The sequence below is a fragment of the Ptiloglossa arizonensis genome, chromosome 5 (genome assembly GCF_051014685.1).
Source record: "Ptiloglossa arizonensis isolate GNS036 chromosome 5, iyPtiAriz1_principal, whole genome shotgun sequence".
NCBI classification, from domain to species: Eukaryota; Metazoa; Arthropoda; class Insecta; order Hymenoptera; family Colletidae; genus Ptiloglossa; species Ptiloglossa arizonensis.
The window spans coordinates 16,339,684-16,363,087 of record NC_135052.1 but is presented as its reverse complement, the minus strand read 5'-3'; the positions used below and the strand labels follow the sequence as shown (position 1 = coordinate 16,363,087).

Below are 23,404 nucleotides of genomic sequence, written 5' to 3'. Positions count from 1 at the left end.
ATTTGGATTTCCTCATTGCCTCATTGTAAAAAGCTTTTAGAGCAATAATGTGATCACACATACTAGTATAAGTACAATATAATTTCAATAAATCAATTCTTCTACTGCTCTTCAATGTCTTTTCTTTTTCAAATAATATATGAAAAATTAAATAATTTTATATTATTCTTGTCAATATATTGTATGAAAAGCCTGAATTTTATAAATACAATTATTTCCCTTTGAAGGAAAATTGTTTGTAACATAGTTGAATCGTACAAACTTTTATAACATTTTGAACATTGCATATTGTACAATGTTTACTGTATCTATAAATTATGAAAAATAAGTTTCCATACCCATAATGAAAGAATATTTTGTATACACATATGTACTTTTATAAGAATACATATATATAAATATATCGAATATGTCTACATATGTATAATAAGTCTATATTTATAATCATATTTATTCCGTATTTCTTTTATTCAATACACAGCAGTAGTATATTATTCTTATTAGTACTGAAAAGTGCTTTGTTACAGAATCATGGCCATTTAATTTTTTAAACTAAATATGTAATCTACTTTCCTACTGAAATTGTAAATAATTTTGTTTATATTAATATAGAGTTTAATAAATAAATATTTTACTTGTTGCTGTAACATTTGTATTTTTTATTGACTTTACCTCATTTAATAATTTAGCAACAAGTAATATTATTAAGCACTCTTTTTCTGAAACTATAAGTATATATGTTAGGTTTATTTGTTACATGATTAAGACAGGAAACCACAGTGACAATTTGGGAAAATGGATAAATTTGTTGTTATCTTTTCTTAGTACGTGAGATTTCCAAGAGATGCCCTTAAAATATTGATATAAAATTCACAAAAGTATTTTGTCATAGAATTTTTTATATACGAATAACAAATGTTTGGGTAAAAATAATAACTATACAAGTCAAGAGTTTAGTTTAAAATGATAAGAAATGTGAATGAAAAGTGTTTAGATCAAATATCAGGTATTATACTATATGGCTCAGTCATTGAGTTACTCTAACAATAAGATACTCTATTGTTTTGACTTGTATTGACTCTAAAGTTTTTGGATAAGTCTGTGCTATTCCTCATAGTCCTCTTACCAAAATAAGAGTGGAAATAGCAAAACATAAAAGAATAATTAAATCATGCAACTAAAATGTACAAAAGATGAAATGCATAAATCACGTACAGTAATGAATGAGTGCAAGGTTTGTGCTCATAAGAATGCCCATAAGTCATCATGGCTATCATACCCATTTATGAAGATTTGAGTAAGATAAAGCTACTAACCAAATGTATCTAAACATCATTTACTCGAAATTTCACCCTACCATATTAAAAAAAATGTTGATTTTTTCAACGATTTTTGAAATTTTTTCTTTGAAGGTTTGCCATTTTGTCACAAATTATTATTTTATTTTAATTCGTACGTGTAACTGAAGCTTTTGTTTCATAATTTAAGAAAATAGTATAATTTTCCATTTTAGATACTGCATAAAAAAATTACGTCCGCATGTTTTCTATAAATTTGTAGGAGTCTCTTAGTCTAGTTAATATCATGACTGCAAAAATTAATATTTTTGTATGAAATTTTAGGAGAAAGTAGTTCAAGAAATGGATTTTCTAAAACCATTAATGAATATTTCAGAAAAATTTAATCTGTCCCTCAAAAAACCTTGAAAATGGCCTTTATTTTCAGACGTCACAGTAGTTTCCTCCCTTAAATTTATATATAAAATAAATTTTCATTTCAGCAATTACACTCAAATACACTTGTTTTTAAATAAATGTATGATATACGGATTGTAACTAATGCAAGGATTTTGTTCAAAGTTTAAGTTCAAGTATTCTGTTTGCATGATTCAAACAAAATGAGCGAGTTTTAGTATAACAATGTTAAATAATTTTTTAAAAATATGGTGATGGAAAGGAAAAGACACAGTAAAATTGTTACTTTTTTCAAATATTTTTTTCTTTGTATAGGACTTTGAAAAGTGAGTTTCAGGAATTGTTTGGAATTAATAACTTACAACTTTGAAAAATTCCTCGAGTAATGTATCTCACACATTTTTATTTTAAATAATTTTATCTATACAAGTTATTTAAAAGAGTTAATTTCAATGCACTATTCTTTTGAAAATTTGAAAGAATAGTATAATGTGTTTTTTGAAAATATGTGAGACACTGATATTATGTGATGTACGCACATACATGCACACACGTGCACACTTGCACACTCGCACACGTATACGCACACAATCCATTATAACATATATTATATGCACATGTATATTATATTATACCATAATATAGTACTATAATATAATATACACATATTATATATATATATATATATTACACGCGCGCGCGCGCGCGCACGCACCACACGCATATATAAAGTTCATTATTTACTTTCATCGCTTTGCACAGTGATGTGTAACCTTTAATTAGTCAAGTTCTTGTGCTGTATATGAGGTTGAAGCTGTATTTCTTTGTTCATCATCTGAGTCTTCATCTTCAAGATCCTTAAAACAAGATTGAAAAAGAGAACCAAACCATTGTTGGTTGTCAGGGTACGGGGATGGAATATTGAAAAACATTTGTCCTATTTTATTTAAGTACAGTCGATAACAAGGATCTCTATTTAAACATAATTCATACTCTTCACAAAGTATTATGAATGTACCAGGTTTACCACTGGAAAATATAAATTTGTATAATACCTAGAATTTTTATAAATCCACAATTTCTATTTATTATGTACAAAAATAATTTAAACTTACCCAGAAAGTGTATTTAATAAAAAAAATAAAAAGTTCAACAAAGGAAAAGTATATGGTGGGCCATTATTTATTTTTGGATGATGTGAAGTATAAGAATTGAAAACTTCCTGTGCAGTTGCTATATTTTTTAAACAGAGATACCTAAAAAAATTGTATAGCATTATACAAATTGCACATTTTGTACATGTTTTATACATTTATCAATTTTACTTGAATAATTAAAATAATAATGTTATGCTTACTGAAAAACTGCCTGGGCTATAAAAAGATCTATTTCATTTGTGTAACCACGTTGTTCATGAAGTTCAATAAGCATTGCAGCATATCCAGAACCATCTTTACTATATATGAAATGTCGTCTTGCCATTATATAGTTTTTTTCTAAGGAAAACATTCACAATATATCTTCAATAATAACTAAATGATTGAAATTTTGTTTCTCTTTCATTAATTACCTCTCCAATATACTTGCGCTATCTTCTGATGTAAATCAGGATGTCCTGTCTTATATTGTGAATCTTTTTTACTCCACAAGAGGGCAGTTCGCAAAAATACATCTCTTTCAGGCATTGAAGGACTCATTAAACTAAATAATCTTGTAATTCTATCAAGCCAGAGTTTGGAACATATTATATTTGCAAGTATTGAGACATTTATAAATAAAATCCCTAGGTCAGCTCCGCTAGCATACTGTAATGTAATGTATTAAATGATATGGCTATTATATGTATAAATGTGATTATAAATTACCATATAATAAATTAATATGTATTATTAGCAATTAAGATAAAACACATGGTATGATTTAGTAATTTTTGAAACATTTTAACTTATTAGAAAAAACAATTTGATACATTTTAAAATCATTGTAATGAAAATAAATGCAAAGCACTAACAATAATTAATATTAAATTTTAAATACAGTTCTGTTCTAAAAGAAAATTTCTAAATAATATTTAAAACTGATTAATATGATGTCAATTTAAAAGTACCTCCTTTAGTAATATATACATAAAAATTTATGAAACTAAAGATACTAAAATATGTTACATACTTGTCCATTTTGTAATAAAAGGGTAGAACCACTATCCAGTAATTGCAAAAGTTCCTTATACCTTTTTTGTCTAAGATATCTGGAAGAAGAGGTTAAGCAATAATATCGACAATTGCACTAAAATAATTCTTTGACGATGTTGATTAATTAGATGCTACGCTCACCTAAAATACAAACTTCTATACAATTGATGAGCCTCATAATAATTTTTCGAATTTATGGATGCTTCTAATTTTGCTAAAAGTCGCCGAACACCTTGACTGTTCCGCGAGGCCATGTTTACGCTCTTTGGAATATTTCTTTTTTCTACTTTTGTAATTGGCATCATTGCTGTATAAGCAATTTAAATTTGAATCTTCTTAGAAGATGAAATTTAATACGCATATATGTAAAAGAAAATACATAACATATTAGCATACATCATAAAAAATGTATTAGTGGCTTATGAATCATAAATCCAGACTAATAAATTATTTGTAATATTTGTAAATACTCAACAGTTTAATAATAATGAAGTTAAATTAATTATTTATATTTCATTATTAATTAATTATTAATTATTATATATATATATTAAAAATATATATTACGTAATAAAATTATATAATAAACAATTAAATTATATAAAATTAAAGAATATACATATATATGTAGTTCTAATAATAAACTAGCAATCAAAAATGTCAAATGTATTTCTAGATATACATATATAGTTATTACATATATCTTAAGTTACGTATATCAAAAAATAAATATTAAAATTTATTTTATGAGCCACTATCTTTTTATAATAGTTGTATAAATAAGCATTTGAATACTGTGAGTCGGAAATGTATCTTCTTTGCTTAATTAAGCGAATAAAATTGTACTTTTATAATGGAATACGAATATGTCACCCAGTGACGCGGATTCGTATCGCATAAAGTAAAAGTCACCGAGTCTAATTTCCTTTTCTACTTCATGGTATGATACTTTGTTATTTAGTTGTCGCGCGAATGAAATACTGTTGTATTATTTAAACTTTATAATAGGTTATCAATCCAATAAATAGATTATTATTGGTTAAATATGTACTATTTCATTTTAATATATTCAATATAAAATATTGACTATGTGTATCAGAATCAATTCAATACATCTACTGAATTATAATCTTAAAATGCAATGGTACGTATGTATGTACATACATATTTAATAAATAGTAGTTTAATTCTTCAATTGTTAATGTATTTTAAATATTATAAAGAAATTGTCAGAGTATTGTCATTTTACCGCAGTTCATGCGCCTCGTTATATGTATAGGTTATGCGATCGAAATTTATTCTTATATTAAAATGATACACATATAATAAATAATAGTTTAATTCTTAAAGTAATGAACAAAATATCGCAGAATTGTTGATGGAATATTATTTTTATTTTATAGATACTCGTGTTTTACCTATAATGAAATTTATTTTCAAAATGTAATCGTATATAATTAATAAACAATAGTTTCAAGCTTTTATTTATAATCAATTTACAAAAAAAATGTATTGTGAAATGGCATAACCATCTAGCGGTGAACGGATCAAACTACTCGTAAGTTAAATCAAGAATTTTCAACATGTCTAACCTATACATACAACAAGTTGCCTGATCATCATGAAATGACAATATTCTGACATTGCTTCTGAATATTTAAAATATAAAATAGGTTATTAATCAAAAGATTAAACTTCTATTTATTAAATATGTACATACATAACACTACGTTTTGAGAATGAAATCTGATATGAAATAATGAATATGAAATGAGAATTGACTGCAGCTCCATGATAATTTAACTTTATAATGGATTATCAATTCAATAAACAAATTTATAAAAAATTATATGTCATAACATTTCAAGAATTAATTTTGATATGTGTAATGAATATTTTGCATATTTAAATGGCATATACACAAATGCATTAAGATGCAATGTTACAATAATTTGTTTATTAAATTGTAATCTATTGTAAAGTTTAAATAGCACCATCTAGCGCACTAGGTACGCGACAACTAAACATCATCGAAACCTGAAAAAGAAAGGAAAGTGTGACTTGGTAACTTTTCCCTCACGTGGCACAAATTTGTGTGACTGAATATACTATAAACAAATTTTATAAATTTGGTTATTATTGAAATATCATTAAAATTTATTTAAATTAAGGTAAATTTCATTAAATCTTAATTATTATATCTGATTTTTACTCGATTCAATGTGAAACTAATGGAAACTTTAAGGCGATACCAATTGTCAAAAGCAATATTGATAAATGCGCAAAGTGGCGTCGCATAAGCGTCCAAGTGCCGTAGGTCGTAGATGTATACATACGCGGTGGAGCGGATACGCTAAAAATTGTGAAGGCAATGCGCCCCTGGCGGTCAGCGACGCAAACAATCCTTGTGGAAATAATTATCGCGATTTATGTTATTTGCAAATGTGAGGAGAATCATTAATGAGGGTATGCCAAGTAGCGGCGATTAGGGTGATAAACGGGCCCTGTAGCGTTCCCGGTTACACTTCGAGTGAGTGAAAATTGTGCTCGGTACGGGGTGAGTGTCCAAAACGTTCATTCCCCCCGCTTTTAAAGGGGGGCGGTGGCTCGCATCAGTGTTTTTTATCGTTTCTTTAGACGTCTTCATCCCGAAAATAACAATGGCCGGAGGATTCGAATATGCATGGATTTTTAAAATGCCAAGCTTGCTACCCTGGCAACCTACATGCATTTTCCTGACCCTTTCTTATTACATGTGTCAATTAGCATCGGTACGGCTACTGTGCATCTTAATTTTTTTTAAAATTGTTTTTGTGTGAGTTAATTACTCAAATTGTAAAGTTTTGAAATTTCGATCGCCATAAAATTATATCAGTTTTCTATATATTCATATGATGACATTATACCTAACCATTTATTAATTTTAATCTTTTCTGTTGATGACGTACTTTTTAATTTTCTTAATTTTAAAGATTACAGATTTTTTACGTAGAAAGTTTTAAAGTAGATGATTCCGTTTGTACAGAATGGACTTGGCAGAAACTATGAAAAACATTGTTGCCAAAGGTATGCAAACCGAAATGGGACCCCCAGGTGGAGGTTCTGGTTATCCTGGTACACCAAGTAGCGCTGGTTATGTTACCGAGAAGATGTATATGTTATTGCAAGCCTATCTTCAAAATAAAGGTTGGAATCCCAGCATAGAACTCCTGCAATGTTTTTCCGAATTCAAGGATGCATCTATGATACCAAGTGCTGCTTATTTGCAGTAAGAATGCACAGTTTTAAATTTATGTATAAAAAAGAATTTTTTACTTTGTCATGAAGTATATTTTTGCATATGAAATTCTCTAATGTTTTTACTATATACATTGTAATATATAAATAGGATGATGGCATCAAGAATAGCTTTGGACTCTCAGGGAAGGCTAGTCCTTAGAGAAAATGGAAAAATAATATTGCCATATGAACATTTTGCAAATGCTGTGATGTTAAAGCACATGAATGGTCCACATGGTCTACATTTAGGCTTAGAAGGCACAGTTAGAGCTGTTATGGAATCATATACTATTGGACGAGAATGTTTTGGTATGGAAAAAGAATTCATAATTGAGGTGGTACAAAACTGTCCAAACCCTGCTTGTCGTTATTACAAAAATCAATTGGAATTAACTCAAAAAATGGGACACATGGCTCCAACTTATATTCAAGATAATGAAACAACAGCTTCTCTTTTACGTAGTAGTTTTCCTCATAATACAGATTTTCAAGCAGTAAGCATAAGTGTATTAATATTAATTTATGTATATTTTTTGTTCTTTCTGTTTATGGAAGTTAATTCTATTTTTTATTTGCATTATAGAGTTTAAGTGGTGCTAATCCAAATACTCATATGGGAGGAGGATCTACAGCAGATTTGTCAGAAATTAGAGGTGCTGGAAACCAAATGAATCTTCAACGTCCTCCAAGCCGTCCATCGTTAAATATTCCACATCGGCCTGTATCTCAAGAAAAAAAAGTAACCACTGGGAAGCAGCATTACGAATCTTTAGTACCTACTATTTCAATGTCTGATCATAAATTAACAGATTTTTTAAGAACAAATTTGGATAATTTGGACAATCTTGGTGGACTTGGTTTAGGGAACTTACAAGGAATAGGAAATGCAAATAAGGATCTGTTAGCATTACATAATGGAGCTTGGCCATTGGAAAATGAAAAAGGATCTCGTTCATCTTCAAATTCAGAAGGTGGTTGATAAATCATATAATCTTTAGATTAAAAAATTAAATTCATACATAATAATCGAATCTTACTATTTTGTAGGTGGACAAGAGAAAATAGTAAGGGCTTTTGCAGAGGTTATGAAGAATATGGCAAGAATGAAGGCTTGTGTACGTCCTGCAATGTGCAAACCATATGGAAAGCAATCAGAAGCTTTACAGAAAAGTAATAAAATACATAATTTATTATAGTCTATGTTTTAATATTATGTTCACATCATGTATACAAGTAAATTCTTTTTATAAATTAATTACATTTTACACAATATTATATTGATATGTGATGTTAGGTATTAACTACTATTTTTACAATTATTTAATAATCTTATCTTTTTTCATTAGTGAAATCACTGAAATGCATATTCATTTTGTTACAGCACTAGTTGATACCATACAGCTTGTGCAGTCATTAAGAAGTTACCTGCCACCTCCACATATTCCTGTGTCAAGCTGGAAAAATGAAGATAAGCATCGATTAGATCATACGGGTACTCCTTATCTCCCATCATTGTAAGTATTTCTTATGATTTATATTGTAAGTATACCCTCGTTACATGACTAGAGATATCAAATAAAGAGTTATAATTTTTATGCAGAAAGACTGGAGGTTTAGAAGAGTTGTGCGAACAACGCAAGCTAGACTAAACAATGTCTTCGCTTTTTAAGTGTTAGACCAGGTTTTGTCTTTGCGCTCTATGATGTTCTAGTCATGTGGTGTTTATGGGTTAGATGGGTGTTTTGTATTTAAACAACCCGAAGGATTGCTCAAATGTTGTTGGCGTTTAGGACCTCAGAATACTAAGAGACAAAATGAGTCATGCGTGGACTGTGATAAACGTGGGTAGTGAAAAAATTTATATATAGTCAATCGAAACTCACACCGTTATTTCAGATTTGAAACAGCTTTATTTTTTACTATGATTTTTCTCGAATCTTTACAATCTGCCTATGGGGCTTACTTAGTAATAGCGGTCAGATAATTTTGAATTACCGGCTGTGTAACAAATAATTTGCTTACTACAGTAAATTTTGGATAAATGCCCGAATATCGGGACCGCAAGTCGGACATTTTTGGAATAGAGGTATCGTTTCTAATTATAGAAATAGTTCGAGTCGAGCTGTCGAACGTAGAAAAGGACAGCGAATGAAAGAGGAGGTCTGAGTGTCGAGACGAACAAAAAAAAACATATTGGTGAGACAACTAATGCAATGATGAAACATTTTTATTTTTGTTTTTTTTTTTAAATCAAACTTTTACCATTGTATTTGTGAGGGTATTCTGATTAAAATGAGACCAAATACTATATAATCTTAGGCATATGTACTCACTGATATTAATTAAATACCATAAGTTGCACAAAAAATGAATTGTGCTACATTTATGAAAATGAAAATTATGTTTATAATTTTTTATAAAATTATAATCATAATTATGATTATTACTATTACAATTTCCTAAAAAATGATTTTTGAAAACTTGAAACGTTATATAAAAGTATTCCTTTTGATACATATTCGTCTAAACGTTGAAATAAATATTGTAGCTCAGCTCTTCTATTTTCACTTCATTCTCTTTCAAGTTCTTTTTCTTCCTTGACATCCTGCTGCTCTTCTTTTATATTTTCTTCATTTCTCATTTTATAGCCCCCCTCTTCACCTTTATCTTCCTTACTATGCTCTAGTTTATCAGCTATATAATAGAGGTCGTCATATTCTGTGGCAGATATATAATTTTTAAATATATTAATTCTAGTGTTTTTGTTGGTACTTTATGTCTGCTACAATTGTCCAGTAATAAAATTACCATACCAATTGTTCTATTTTTTCTTTAATGTGTCCGTACACTAGGCCTAAAATTTAATTCTCGTATCAATCAATAAATAACTATTGTGTCATCCAGGTATTGCATTGTGCTTCAAAAATAACAAGCAGTTTACATTTGCATTGCTTTAGAGGATTCATTGATGACTAAAGGTGTCAACTTATGTGTACCAGATGCATTTGCACATAAAGCAATCCTAATGCATTTCTTATGATTTTTATATCTCTAATGGACTTTTTTTCACTTTCTGCTAATGTCTTCGAGTGTTCTTCAAAAAAGACCAATCGTTCATATTGTAAACATTTTCCTCTAAAATATCTTATATGACCATTAGTGTTTTAAAATTATCAATAAATTTGTTTGCTCCCTCTTCATTATTATTTACACTTTCTTCATAAACTCGTATCAAATACTTGTTATTGCACTTTTTAATTCCTTGTCAACCAAACCTCACTTTAAAACTTCAACAAGACTTTATGGTGTTTTCTAATACAACTTTCTCTAAAAAAACACAGCATCTGATATGAAATTCCCAAGGGTTCTTCTTTCTATATACCATATCAGTAAACATTGTTTTAAATCCTCAATATAGGTCTTCTTATTCTCATCTGTTTTTTCTGTGCCTTATTTTTATTTATAAATTACATTATTTTAGGAGCGTTTCTTTTTATTCTGTAAATCGTTGTTTCATCTACATTGCATTTGGCAGCAATAGTTGAACATAATATTTTCAAATCTTCTAAAACTGAGTTATTGGTCCACAGATAATGTGTTTTTTTTTTTATATTCACCATATTACTTTAAACTAATACACTAATAAATTAAACAAACTAATACACTAGTATACTAAACTGAATTTAATTAAAAATATACAACAAAAATTAAAAAAGCTACAAAACAAAACAATGCGAATTGAAAGCAAATTATAATATGACAGAATGTAGGTCTTGAATTAACACGATTCTAAGAATCAAAACTGGTTTATCCTTTGAAGAACAAACAAGCGGGAGGAGTAGAAGAAATGCTAAAGTCATTGCGATTTTCTATCAATAACACACGCAGCTCAATAGATTTGTGATTACATATATGTGAAGAAACGTACACATATAACAAATATACCCGCATATATCGAACATGTATGCATTGAACAATTGCGATTTTACACGTTCATGTGCATTATTTTATTATAATTGCATTACATAAAATTATATGTAAGCTTGGTTGAACTGTTCCGCGTTAACAATAGAAAATCGTAATGTCATCACGCCGCCTGTCTACATAGAGCCTAATTTTACTGTAAAGCTCGACGCAACAGCGGAGCCATAAAACAATAGTAATTACATATGCAAATATGTAACGCACATAATGCATTAGTTTAAAAATACAACGGTGAAAGTTTCATCAATAAGAAATAAAAAAATTAAAAAAATGTTATCATTGCATTAGTATTAGTAGATTAGTACATTTCTCAGCCCGCCCAGCCATCGAAAGTGTGACGTACAAGGGGGTTCCCCATTGGTGAGAATGACTACCAGGCACTTGCGCCGTAGATTGTTTCGGGCAGTTATCAAACTTTTACTATATACGTATTATAAAACAGCATTTATATTTTATTATTATATATTGATTTAATAACTCACCATTTGTGTTCCAATGATTACCTGATTAATAATGTATTATAAAGATTCTTTATGAGTTATGTAGGTAAATTTAATGTATGTGCTGAAAGTTTGAATGAAGTATAAAGGCTAAATTAGTCTTATATATAAGTTTTAAATGTTTGGTAATGAAATATTATCATGGATACTTTAAATTTGAAAGTATACGTAAGAAATCATAATTGTTATCATTTGACATCACGTTATTTAATTTTTGAATATTCTTCTAATGTTTATTACACAATTATGAAATATTGTTTTAATTTAAATGACTGAAGTTATGGCAAAGTTGTCTAGTTACAGTAAATATTCAATTTGTATGTTTATTTATATATATATATATATATATATATATATATATATATATATATATATATAGTTTTTTAAAAATTACATTAAACGAATTATTGTTTATTTACAAGAATAAGTCAAGCATATATTGTTGTTATGTCTAGAATTATTTGCTAACAAGAGTAAAAAGTGTTAGAATTTGCAATAATTTATAAGCTCCATGGGCAGTGATTTGCGGTGTGCACGTAAAAAAATAATTGGTCAATTCATAGATATTTTTCAAGAACAAGTTATATTATTAGAGAAGTTTTAAAACGTGATTTGCACTGATGCTCAAAATTTTCTCTCTGTGCACTAATATTACTTAAAAGCGAGATTACCTCTGCAAACCGCGTAATGCGCGATACAAAATATTACGTGTCATCTCAATCGATATCCTTCGATGAAATGCATTTTATTTTGTTTGTAGAAGTAAAGTCGTTTTAAACTCGATTGTTATATGCATATCTGCGATGGTGAAATGTTTCCTTCTTGCTCGATAATATCAAATTATGGACTATACATTTCTGAATATAAACAATAAATTTATGTATCGAGTGTGTGAAAACAGATGAACTTATGAATCTTTTGTATGTACGCGAGTTCATCGAATATAAAGTTTCGGCTATGAAATAGCAAAATTTTATATGGACATGTGCGAATGTGTATGTACGATTGTGTCTAAATATCTTTCTACAGGGTGTTATGAAAGAAATATTGAGGACTTAAAGAATACGTAGTACTGTCTGAGTAAGAATTGCTTAGTCAATATAGGTTGAAAAATTAACCACGCACAGCGAGTAATTCCAGTTTTGATAATAATAATGACTTGTTTGCTTCTTCAGCACTAAGAATAATATTCTACTATAGAATAAATAAATTTAGTTAACATTATGATCAATACTATGTATTATAAATTCATTGTATTTAAATTATATATTATTGTATTCAAAAACGTGTTAATTTATGAAAAAAATCTTTTATAAACATTAAAATAAAAATATGTTAAGATAATCATATGTTTACACATTGTATGCAATGAAAAAGGGAGTCATTTTCATTACCAAAACTGAAAATTTATTCTAACTCTGACACGATTATTTCTCAACTTACATCAACTAAACATGTTTTAGTCAGTGTAGGAAGTATTATATGCCTTCTAAGTCCTGAATACCTTCTTTTTAATTCACTGTATAGACGTGTCTGTTATAAACGCATGTATATTTATTTACAATGTCTGCAGCAAATGTGTCGATCGATTGTTAACAGGACTCAAATTTCTATGATTTAATTAATGTCTATGTATGCATCATTGCCAAATGAAAAATATTTTGCTTTACTTTTGTTTCTTGTTCAAATACATTGTGTGTAAGTATGTATACTTACATCTTTATTAATATGAGGTGTTTTATTTAAATGTAAAAGTGTATGTATTTTAGAAAATGTATATTTGAAAAATGGTAGGTATACATGGAATATGCATATTGGAAGGAGATGATGTCAAAATTTCGAGACTACTTATATTAAAATTTTTAAATAAAATGTGTTTAGTTAAGTACTAATTAGTTCTATGACTGAGATATTAAAAACAAATTACAGTATTAATACAAGTTAATAAAATGTACCATAAGGTGTAATAGAATTTGTATTTGAACCAAATTTAAAAATGTGATGCTCATTGAAATGATAAAAAAATAAATAAATTGGTTCTTTATTTGCGCACTGAATTATTCTGGATTTTAACGATTAAAATAGGCACACATATTTTGCCTGTTAAATGATCCAAATTTGGTATTCGGAATTTTATAAAGTGCATACCTGGATTTGAAAATGATGGAAATTTGAGTCCTGTGTACCCCATGTTTTTGTTATTTAATATATCTTAATATAAGGCTGCTGCAATATCATCTAAGTAATTCGACAATTACCTGTTACACACCAAAGTGTATTTACAACAACTAAATGGACTTATTTCTTCTAGTACCTATGTAAAACTAATGCAAACGTATCGCCGTTTGTCTTGCTGTCGATGTATCGACACAGTTAAGCATATCCATGATTAAATCGTAACATACAGGGTGTTTTGTGCAATCTGATCATTTAAACTATTTTTGTTGCTCTTGGTGGTATAAAGAAAAGTCTAGAAAGATACTGTTTGTTTCGAAGAAGCAAGTGCTATAATAATTAAAATTTGGCCGTTAAGGTAATATTTTTCGATATTTTAATGTCATTCGAAAATCGTTTTGCATATCATCCAAACTTGAAAAAAAAAAAAAAAGAAAACATTCATCATTTGGACTGAATGATGATAATGAAAATTTAACGATTCGTTGAAAAAATTGTTCGCAACGTTGAAATATTCAAGAAGAATAATCTCGGGAGTATCGTGTTCACTTCGAAATAAATTCGGTACATTTTTTTTTAGACGCTTTTTCGCGCCATTAAATGCAACGAAGATATTTTACGCGATCGAGTTAGATGAAATACTCTACACATGTCAAACAAAGATAAGGGAGCGCGGAAACTAAGTCTGATAAAGGTACAAAAGAACACGCAAACGAAAAAAGAAAAAAAAAAGGAAAAAGAAAGAAAAAAAAAGATATTTGGGGAAATTAAATAATGAATATGTGAGGTAAGATCGCACGTGAACTGTTCAGAATATGTTTCCGAGTTTTATTGCTCTCGCGCCATATTTATACCATAGACCGTGTACAAGTTTCTGCACTGACTTTGACAGTAAGATCGTTGTAAAATGCGCACCGTCGTTGTTCATTCGTTGTTACGAATGAACAATTAATGATATGATACACACCAATGCTACCGCTGTATCTGCACATTAAGCTCGTTGTCGCTTGCCAGTATTGCTCTTCTGTATTCTCGCATAATTCTGATTCATGACAGCAATCATTAAAACGTTTTTACAAGTGTGACTTGCCTGCGTTACATTTTCGATCGTCTCTAGTTTGTTCGTGCGTATGACGTGTTGTCCGTTCCACGGTTCGGTGGTATCCGTCCAGTCGGAGCCGGAGTACTGGTCGGTGTCCTAAAAGCTTCTGGCGTATGAGATTTTCGAAACATTTCCCGGTGAAAATTCACAGGATTGTGTACTAACGGGCTGTGCCTCTAAAACGAAAACCACGTCGTCGAGAAAGTAATACGCCTGGCCGAGGTCGCCCTCGCAAAGGTAAGGTAGCTTGCTCCAGACGAGACACCTTAAACCCAATGGCGCGAAAACTCTGTCGACGAGGCTGGCGATCTGACCTTCCAAACCGTTCCCTTTCACTGGCAGGTATTCCGACGGTTTGTGGTCGCTCCTTTCGCCGGATTCGACGTAAGGACTAAAGGGAAGGACCAGCGCCACGACGAGACGTCCACCAGGAGCTAGGGATGTTTTCAGACGTCTGAGCAGTGTGTTGGGTCGTTCGCATCGGTCCAACAAATTTAGACAGAGAATGACGTTAAAAGGCCCGCTTTCGTACCACTTTTCCACATCGAGCACCCTAAAAAATAACGCAAACGTGTATACTTTTTATCATGATAATGATAATGGGAATAGGACTGCCTGTTGTTCGACACATGGCAATTACAACAGCAGTGTGTTGGTAGAGTTTACGTATACGACGATTCTTCATGTCTGACCATTTTTTTTGGTCAAACTGTACCAGTATCTTTGACGGTTCGCAATAACGGTTCTCCGAGATAAACGAACCATGGCGATGCAACTGAGCTTAAATAGCGGCTGGACCACCAATGGTTATATTTATACTTATCAAATAGTCATCGATAATCGACACTCTTTAAAGGATCTAAGATTCTAAACTATAGGATCCACGTATCTACCAGGACCATTTTCTTTAGCGTTCAACAGTATGTTCTATAAGTAATAGTGTTCTAGAAGTAACGAAAAAAATGGTGCACGAGTAGATCGATAAGTGCTTCGTTGAAAAATTCTAACAAAAATATAAACTGTCGGGGGATCTGTAAGGGACTTGAGCTTACGAGGGCAGTCTACGACAGGAACCAGCGCCATTTTGGTGACGAATTGGAGAAAAACAGATTTAAAGAAGGACAGAAACGTAGTTTTAATTTTCATAATTTCATTGAACGTGGAATTATTCCAGCCTTTGCGTAAAGCGAAGAGCGTGTTCCGAGTTTTTCTTTTTTTTTTTTTTACTTAATCGTTTGAAACCGTGGCGTTTTAAATTCTTATTTACAAAGGGAGAATGTACGAACTCAAGGATAGCAAGTCTTCATTAGAATTTAATTGTTATTATATTCACTTTTGTCTATCTGGGTTGTAGAAAGTAAACACTACACGAGGTCTTGTACTTTGACGAGTGTAACAGATATCATCGAGAATTTGTACCGATTGGTTGTCAGAGAAGTTTAACTTAGTTTTTGAATGCTACCAAGGGGAACGGTTAAGTAAGTCATCTACGAAACCTACGTTTTCCAAAGAAGAGAACGAACGAGGTAGAAAAATAATACGCACGATACAATGCAACAAAATAGGAATTTATCTATAAAAAAAAATATGCAAAGATTTGTGTTTCATTTTTATTCATACAAAAGTACAAAATTTCTTCAATTGATAATACTTTCATTTTTTTTGTACGTGTACACAGAAATCGCTAAACTCTTTAGCGTATTTTTATCCGACTTTAAACCGGAGGAAAGTGTTTGCGATGAAATAAAATTTTAACGTTGTTACAATTTTTTAAAATAAATTACATACACGGAAGTGTGTTACTCTGTAGAGATTGCACGGTGTTCGATGGGTCTAATTTCTCTTGCGGTGGCTCGATGTAGATTTTCTTAACGTTATATTTATACACGATTATCATTTGCGATTAAGTTAGTCGCGCCAGGATTTTTCGGAGCGGAAGTTTCAGACTCGTTTGAAAAAGACCAAACGGATTTCTATAAAACGTGTTACGACCACATCGTACTCCGCGGAGACTTATTTAAAATTCGAGCAATTCGAGCAAAGCAACCGACGCCCTGTATCGATGGGAGACAGCTAGGGTGTAAAACCACCGTAAACTTCTACTCCAATCAATTCGGTGCAATAAACTTGTTCACTAGTGCACGACGGGGCATTACGTACCGGCATACCATCATCAACAACCGCCTCGTTACACATAACCCAATTTCCGGATGGTGTTGAATTAAGCGATTATGATAAATTTCAAGGTACGTCTTTTTCCCTTAAAAAAAAAAAAGAAAAAAAACTGATATTTACGCGGGATAAAAATTGACACTCAATTTAATGAAAAAGCATAATTCCTTTAAGTGGTGATTTAAATGAATTTACGATCTTTGCTGTGAGCCGTCTATAAAGTTACAGAATATGAAATTTTATAAGTGATGGAAACATACGGTTTTGCAAAAATAGTGTTATGTCTCGGGTTGTCGATGGACTCGTTAATAAGGTTTATCCAGCCATCATTACTTTGGACATCATTAAGTTTTGTCAGTATTCCTATATAAAGGTTTCTGGTCTACCATTTGTAATTCTCACAGTGTTTCGGCTATCAGTAATCTAAGATGAAATTCAATTTTTGGGAGATCGTATGTTTCCAAAATGTACGGAGTCGTTGATTCGCAGTTCTTTAAATTATCTGAAGAACAAACACGTTCGAACGATTTCTTACGTTTTGAGACGCGTATATACTAGATTGTTCAATAAGTTTTGTCGTTCTTTCCATTGTAAAAAAAATACTACGACACTTGAACTTTGAACAACCGTAAATATACGAACGAGTCGACAGATTTACGTAAAACTTCACCCACGTTCATCAAACAGCGGTACTATCTTTCGAAAAATAAAACGACGAACCTGATAGTGCCATTTCTTCTCGAACGAGAAAACTTATTCAGCAACCTATTACGTAATGTTAATTATGGTTAAAGTTATTGATTCTTTTATTAAGTGGATCCAAATAGGAGTTCTTTGTTTCTTCGATTCTTTAGTTGCACTTCAAAAGGTACAAGGTGAACCAAAGACGGAAGGAAACTTACGTAAATTTTCTTTTGGTCAGGGCCCATCTCATCGGCGCTGATATGTCTGTAGCGTAAACTTTTTCAAACAGGTGGGCAACGTGAGCGGTGGTGGCACCGTCGCCTGCTCCTAAGTCCACCAAGGAATGCCATGGTCCTGAAAAGCCACTCGCGTCCATCAACTTTTGGAACTGTTCACAAGAAAACACGTGCATGGAACCGCGACCCAGCAGCCTGCAAGAATTGTTTTGTTACGTTTCACGAATCACGATCACTTACGGTTACATTTTAACCTCGTGCAGGAATGTTAATTAAAAGGACAAAAAAAAATGATTAATCCAGACTTTTAAGCTGCAATCGTACTCGAAGGCATCGTAACACCGTTAAGAACATATTGGTAATGCGAAATTTGCATACATTACCGCTAAAAAGTTACAGGACACTTGACCGGAAACGCTATCGATCTTCGAACTGTTGTAACTTCGTGAAGAATAGTTGCGCAATAATTTTCACGGGGTCATTCTAAAGATCAAACCTTCTATTTTCTTGAGAATCCTCTTACACCAGGAAGTGAATGAACAAGTGAAGATAGTGTTTTCAATAAAAATGGTAAAAATTGAAAAACACCCAAAATAGTAATTAATACCACTTAAATCGTAAGAAAGTTATAAAGATTGATTTCAATTACTATTTTAGAGGTTTGATTAACTTTGTGCTGTTATACATTTCACAAGTGCCCAGATAGTTAGCCTATCAACATCAAAGTGTATTCTAATTCCGACGGGATGTTTTCTATTCAAAGTACTATAACACGACGAAAACAAAATCGTATACAAATTTTTAAGGAGTCGTTATAAAGGAGAGGCTTCGATCTTTAAACTCGTGGTATTCTTAGACGTGTAACTAATTTTTGAAACAATTGGTAGCGGTTTAAAATTTTGCGAATTTTTTGATCGTTTCCTGGTGTAAGAGGATTTTCAGGGGAATTCAACTTAGGAACAAGAAAACGGAGGGCTCGAACTTTAAAACGATCGTACGAACATTATTGTACGACTATTTTTCACGAAGTTACAGTAGTTTAAAGATTAATAGCATATGGTGTCTGGAAACTTTTACCGAGTAGTGTATATAACATACAAGCTTCGTTTCAACCGAGAACATTCGAGAGAATTTAAATTTGTTTAAACAGACATATTCGCGTTCTCACCGATCGACGTATTCGATTTAAATACATTTACAACTTTCGTTCGTCCCAAGTGATTTTTTTTATACGTTCCGTTTATTTTCTACTCGTGTTGTAATTGGACGAGGAACAGAAAGTGGCACTTATTCTTAAAGTGAAATTTTCGATGTATATCATTTTTCAAAGCGTAGGTCGTAGAAAACAAAAATATGAGCTCCGGACAATCGATTTATGTAGCTATCTTATATCAAATTTAAGTACTCGTTCGGTTGACTCGTTGAATCGTTCGAACGCAAGGTCGACGAATACAAAGGCGCTGAAGCGAATATAAATCAATTGTACCGGTAACGCACGTTTCAACGTCTCATTGTGCGAGTCGAAACATTCATGACCAACGAAAGGCAGCCAGCCTGTGCATGCATAGACATCGGTACGTCTGGCGGGGTCTGGGGGCGCAGTTTGGCTAACAGAATTCGATGATGCCGCTCGGAGGGAATCTTCCTGGCCGATGGCGGGCTGACGAGGAAAAAGGGCGGGTTCATTTGAAAATATCAGTGCCACCGCGACGCGGTGCATGGCCGCGGCGATCCATCAATGCCGCGGAACGCGGCATTTTGATCGTGAATTCGGTTACCCCCGGCGTTATAAATAAGGCGATGGTGGTCTCTCGTGGTCCCCTTCTTCGGGGACCCACCTCGAATTTTCTCCCCTCCGCCCGGTACCCGCGTTCGACCATAGCCGGTGCCATCAATTAACGAGCACCTCCTGGCCTCCATTGAATAATAAATAAAAATCAAAAAAAAAAAAAAAAGAAAGAAAAGAGAAAAAGAAAAAAGAAAGAGAGACGGAGGAGACGAAGAAAACGAATAAGAAGATACTAAGGGACAGAGAGTGAAGCAAAGAAGCAGAGGAGGACCGATGCGGAGAGAAAGGGAGGTGGAGGGGTGGGTGGGATGGATGAAGGAAGGGAAGATGGGTAGGGATCGCGGGGACCGCATTTTTCGTAGCATCTTTCAGTTTCTGTACTTTGTTCTTTCTCCGTTCGATGGTTCCTGACGACCTTTTCTCTTTCTCGACTTTCCTTCTCCTTCGCCTTTTTCTGCTCGCCGTCCCGCTTTTGTTTCCTGTTTCCCCTCTCTCCCCGCCCGCCTCATCGCTGGCTCGTATCTCTCTTTCTCCGGTTTGTTTACTCTGTCGTTCTTTGAGCTTGTTTCCATTGTCAGTCTCCATCACCATCGTCGCAGCCTCTACGCGGGGTCTTCTTGTTTGCCGGTGGAGACGAGCGAGAGGGGAAGAATGAAAGAAATGGAAAGGGGAAGGAGAGCGAAGGAGAAAATGAAAGGAGAGGGGGGAGAAAGGGAGGAGTTGAACGGGGAGAGATACACATACGATATACACGCGTGCGGCTCACAAATCAGGCTTGCGGATCGTAGCGGCTTCGTCGGCGGCGCGAGCGACAATTAATTCACCGCTTTTGCTCTCGGCTTCTCTTCTTGGACCCCATTGTGTGTACGTACTCGTTCCTCCCCCTACCATCGGCCCAATGTTTCTCCCCTTCGAATCGTTCCGGGCCCATCGGTGCTTCCAACGTCGCCCTGTTTTATCGAGCGATTCCGATCCCTCTTCGCCTTCCTTCTTTTTGCCTTCCTCGACTTCGTCGGGGGCCCCGTACCTTCTAAAGCCGCGTCTTTAATTTCGACCCCGGCGTCACGCGGTCTAGAGAGAACTCCGATGCGCGCAGCTCCAGCGTTGCCAGCTTTAAAAAGTCGATCTTACGCGATCTTGGTTAGTCGTTACGTACACTTTGAATCGAGCCGATGCTCGTTTCACCTACGCGGCTGTTTATTATTAATAATGCTCGGCTACTTTGCGATACAGGTAACAGTGAACTTTTCTACAAGAATAAAAACGCAATCTCGGTCCTTTGTATCGTAAAAAAGCGTATTCAAAACGCGTTACTATACTTTTTTTTATACTTGGAACGAACGTTACATTCTATAAATAGGTTAGAAAAATATTCGTAGGTGGCGTCTTTCGAACGTGCGTGTAAGAACGTTGCTTTGGAACACGAGTTCGATAGAAAGAATTCATTTTTGCAGCCCGAATGTATACTAAATGTTTCCAGTGACGCAAACTCTGGATGTAATATTTATAGTTCAAGATCTCTGATAAACGAAATGTTTTTGGTAAGATAAACCGATTGTAAACTCGCAATGACATTGGATAAAGTTAATGCTATCGAACAACCGAATCGAAGGGAAACGTATTCTTAGCGTTTGACATCGTAAGTGACTGCAAGGTGTCTCGAGCGCTGGCAGTCGATGCGGATAAAACAGTACCGAGTATAAGCCAGAGAAGTATCTCTTTTCCAGCGATTCGGACGATTATTTACAATTCCAGCCACCCACCCACTCGGTTCGGGTGGTGCTTCAATTTTTGTCTACCGACAGGCGGCGCTGGTTCAGTTGGCTACGGTCTCAGCTTTTATCGGTGGGGGCCTCTCGCGGTCGCTCGTAAAATACCCCGAAGGGCGAGCGCGTAGTGTTAAAGAGGCGCTCGAAGGACCGTTTACCTAATAATAGCAATAATATGTAAATGCGATGCGTATCGAGCCGCCATCTAAAGAATCCACTCCGCTTCGGGCCTATTGTTTGCAAATCCCCGTTTCAACCGTGCTGCTCTCTGCTGGATTACCGCGGAGCTCTCGATACACCTATTTCTCTCTTTTTCTCTTTCCCATTCTTCCTTTGATTTGTCCTTCTCTTTCTTTCGATAGCGGTCGCGCAAATAATCGAAGCTACGCTGGCATTACAAAAACACACCTAATGACATCGACACGAAACGCGTCTGGCTACATCCTTGTTTTCTAGGTCGATTTCTGATATTCGCATTTGAATAATTATTTTTTTCTGTAATTCAAAATAGAAAAAGCATTCGACGGATCGTGCGCCGTGGACGAGAACCAGGACATCCGATCGTCTATTTTGCCGCTAGAGGTACGAATTTATTCTCAAGATAATGGTGAGTGATTTCACAGATCAAATGTTGCGATACGACTGATTCAATATGCCGATGTGTACGTATCGTTTGAAAAATATTGACGATCTTGATTATAAAATGAATTATTTTTTACGTGTCGGTATTTTAAGATAAATTTAACAATCTTCACATTGGTTGTACGGAATCGTCTGTCTGTATTGGTAATCTTTTGGTAATCTTCACGAGGAATTTAATGGCTTAAAATTATGCGATCCTAAACCGATATTGATGAAAGTTCGAAGCGGATGAGATTACGAGAATTGTCTTCTTTTAATTAAAATATTGTCTGTTCGAATCTGTTTCGATCTAGCGAGAAAACTGATGAAAATAGAAAGGTAGAAATTTTTCGTGTAAACATGGAAATCGAAGGTTGTCTTTGTCAATATTTTATACTTTATGCATTCAATCGTTGCTCTATTTTAGTTTCAAACGTGGCTAAAATAGAAACATTTTCGTAGCCTCTCTAAACGGGAAAAACTCGTCGAAAGTTTCCCAATGAATAAATAATTATTTAAAATAATATTTTCCGTCGTCGGGGCACGATCGTTGCGCAGGTTACGAACGAATTTCCACGCGGGTGGAATAAATTGATATTTCTCGAAACCGTCGAGGATGAAACCGATGCTGTTAAATTCTAAGTCAACGTTTAGAAGCATGTGGACAAATCTGTGAGTCACTCTACGCGCGATGCGAGCTATGTATCCGGTTCTCGATGTGTTAATACAGTTACGTCGAGAAAGTAACAAGCGTGTATTTATAGATGCAAACTTTGATTCAGCATAAACCGCTTTAAAAGGTACATCGACGCGGTACAATTATAATTTGATTGAATCTCGTCACGCTCGAGATTCTTCGCGTTCTGAATGCCATTACATATTCACGTCGTTACATTCGGACGAGTGTAACTCTGTAATACAACGTAGGACTTTTCAGAGTACACCCTGAATGGATTAATGAACCGAGTGACATGGGATCTGATTGGAGCAACGCTTAAGGAATCTATCCAGTCATCTTTACCTTCGTTTGCCGTTCTGAACGAGCAACGTGGTATCTTGACCTTTTTCTTCCTTTTCCCCTACGTCATCTTTCTTTTCTCTTCTCGGGAAACGTTCGAAATCTTCGATCGTCCGAGATCGTTTTTCGAACTCGTTAAAAAAATCATCCCTCATTGTTCGGTCCACTCCTCCATTTTCGAACAAGCGC

General features: G+C 33.3%; 3 protein-coding genes across 15 annotated transcripts in view; 1 reads left to right on the top strand and 2 right to left on the bottom strand.

Moving 5' to 3' along the window:
• Positions 1-2,077: 2,077 nt before the first annotated feature.
• On the bottom strand, positions 2,078-5,832 carry LOC143147319 (Golgi to ER traffic protein 4 homolog). 2 transcript variants are annotated; one of them, XM_076312468.1, is made up of 7 exons: positions 5,809-5,832; positions 4,028-4,193; positions 3,864-3,942; positions 3,265-3,499; positions 3,052-3,190; positions 2,810-2,950; positions 2,078-2,723 (listed from the first exon to the last, which is right to left on the bottom strand). In XM_076312468.1, exons 2-7 carry the CDS (start codon positions 4,189-4,191, stop codon positions 2,474-2,476), a joined length of 1,008 nt encoding a protein of 335 aa, XP_076168583.1. In that variant the 5' UTR covers positions 4,192-4,193; positions 5,809-5,832; the 3' UTR covers positions 2,078-2,473. The 2 variants fall into 2 exon arrangements, with proteins under 2 accessions (XP_076168583.1, XP_076168582.1); XM_076312467.1 differs by lacking the exon at positions 5,809-5,832 and adding an exon at positions 4,733-4,799.
• Positions 5,833-6,018: 186 nt separating this feature from the next.
• The window catches only part of LOC143147316 (uncharacterized), a 124,477-nt gene continuing 107,091 nt past the window's right edge, over positions 6,019-23,404 (top strand). Inside the window, exons 1-8 of one of the 11 annotated variants that reach the window (XM_076312456.1) lie at positions 6,019-6,057; positions 6,132-6,443; positions 6,524-6,657; positions 6,912-7,154; positions 7,275-7,659; positions 7,749-8,136; positions 8,213-8,335; positions 8,547-8,679. In XM_076312456.1, the coding sequence (XP_076168571.1) occupies positions 6,913-7,154; positions 7,275-7,659; positions 7,749-8,136; positions 8,213-8,335; positions 8,547-8,679 (1,271 nt within the window). In that variant the 5' untranslated portion in view covers positions 6,019-6,057; positions 6,132-6,443; positions 6,524-6,657; position 6,912. The other 10 variants (XM_076312458.1, XR_012992237.1, XM_076312461.1 and 7 more) reach the window with 10 other exon arrangements.
• LOC143147318 (protein-L-histidine N-pros-methyltransferase) overlaps positions 8,351-23,404 on the bottom strand; it is a 56,296-nt gene continuing 41,242 nt past the window's right edge. The window contains exons 3-6 of one of the 2 annotated variants that reach the window (XM_076312465.1): positions 18,001-18,213; positions 15,092-15,479; positions 14,915-15,022; positions 8,351-8,619 (exon numbers count right to left, since the gene is read on the bottom strand). In XM_076312465.1, the coding sequence (XP_076168580.1) occupies positions 8,587-8,619; positions 14,915-15,022; positions 15,092-15,479; positions 18,001-18,213 (742 nt within the window). In that variant the 3' untranslated portion in view covers positions 8,351-8,586. Of the gene's footprint in view, positions 8,620-14,638; positions 15,023-15,091; positions 15,480-18,000; positions 18,214-23,404 lie in introns of those variants that run through there. The other variant, XM_076312464.1, reaches the window with a different exon arrangement.

Excerpts from the sequence above, each read along its gene's own strand:
- LOC143147319 (XM_076312467.1), bottom strand. The coding sequence starts at position 4,784 with ATGCGATACGAATCCGCGTCACTGGGTGACATATTCGTATTCCATTAT. Across the intron at positions 3,943-4,027 it reads TATAGAAGTTTGTATTTTAG|ATATCTTAGACAAAAAAGGT; the intron begins GTGAGCGTAGCA and ends CTCTTCTTCCAG. Across the intron at positions 2,724-2,809 it reads TTATTAAATACACTTTCTGG|TGGTAAACCTGGTACATTCA; the intron begins GTAAGTTTAAAT and ends TATATTTTCCAG.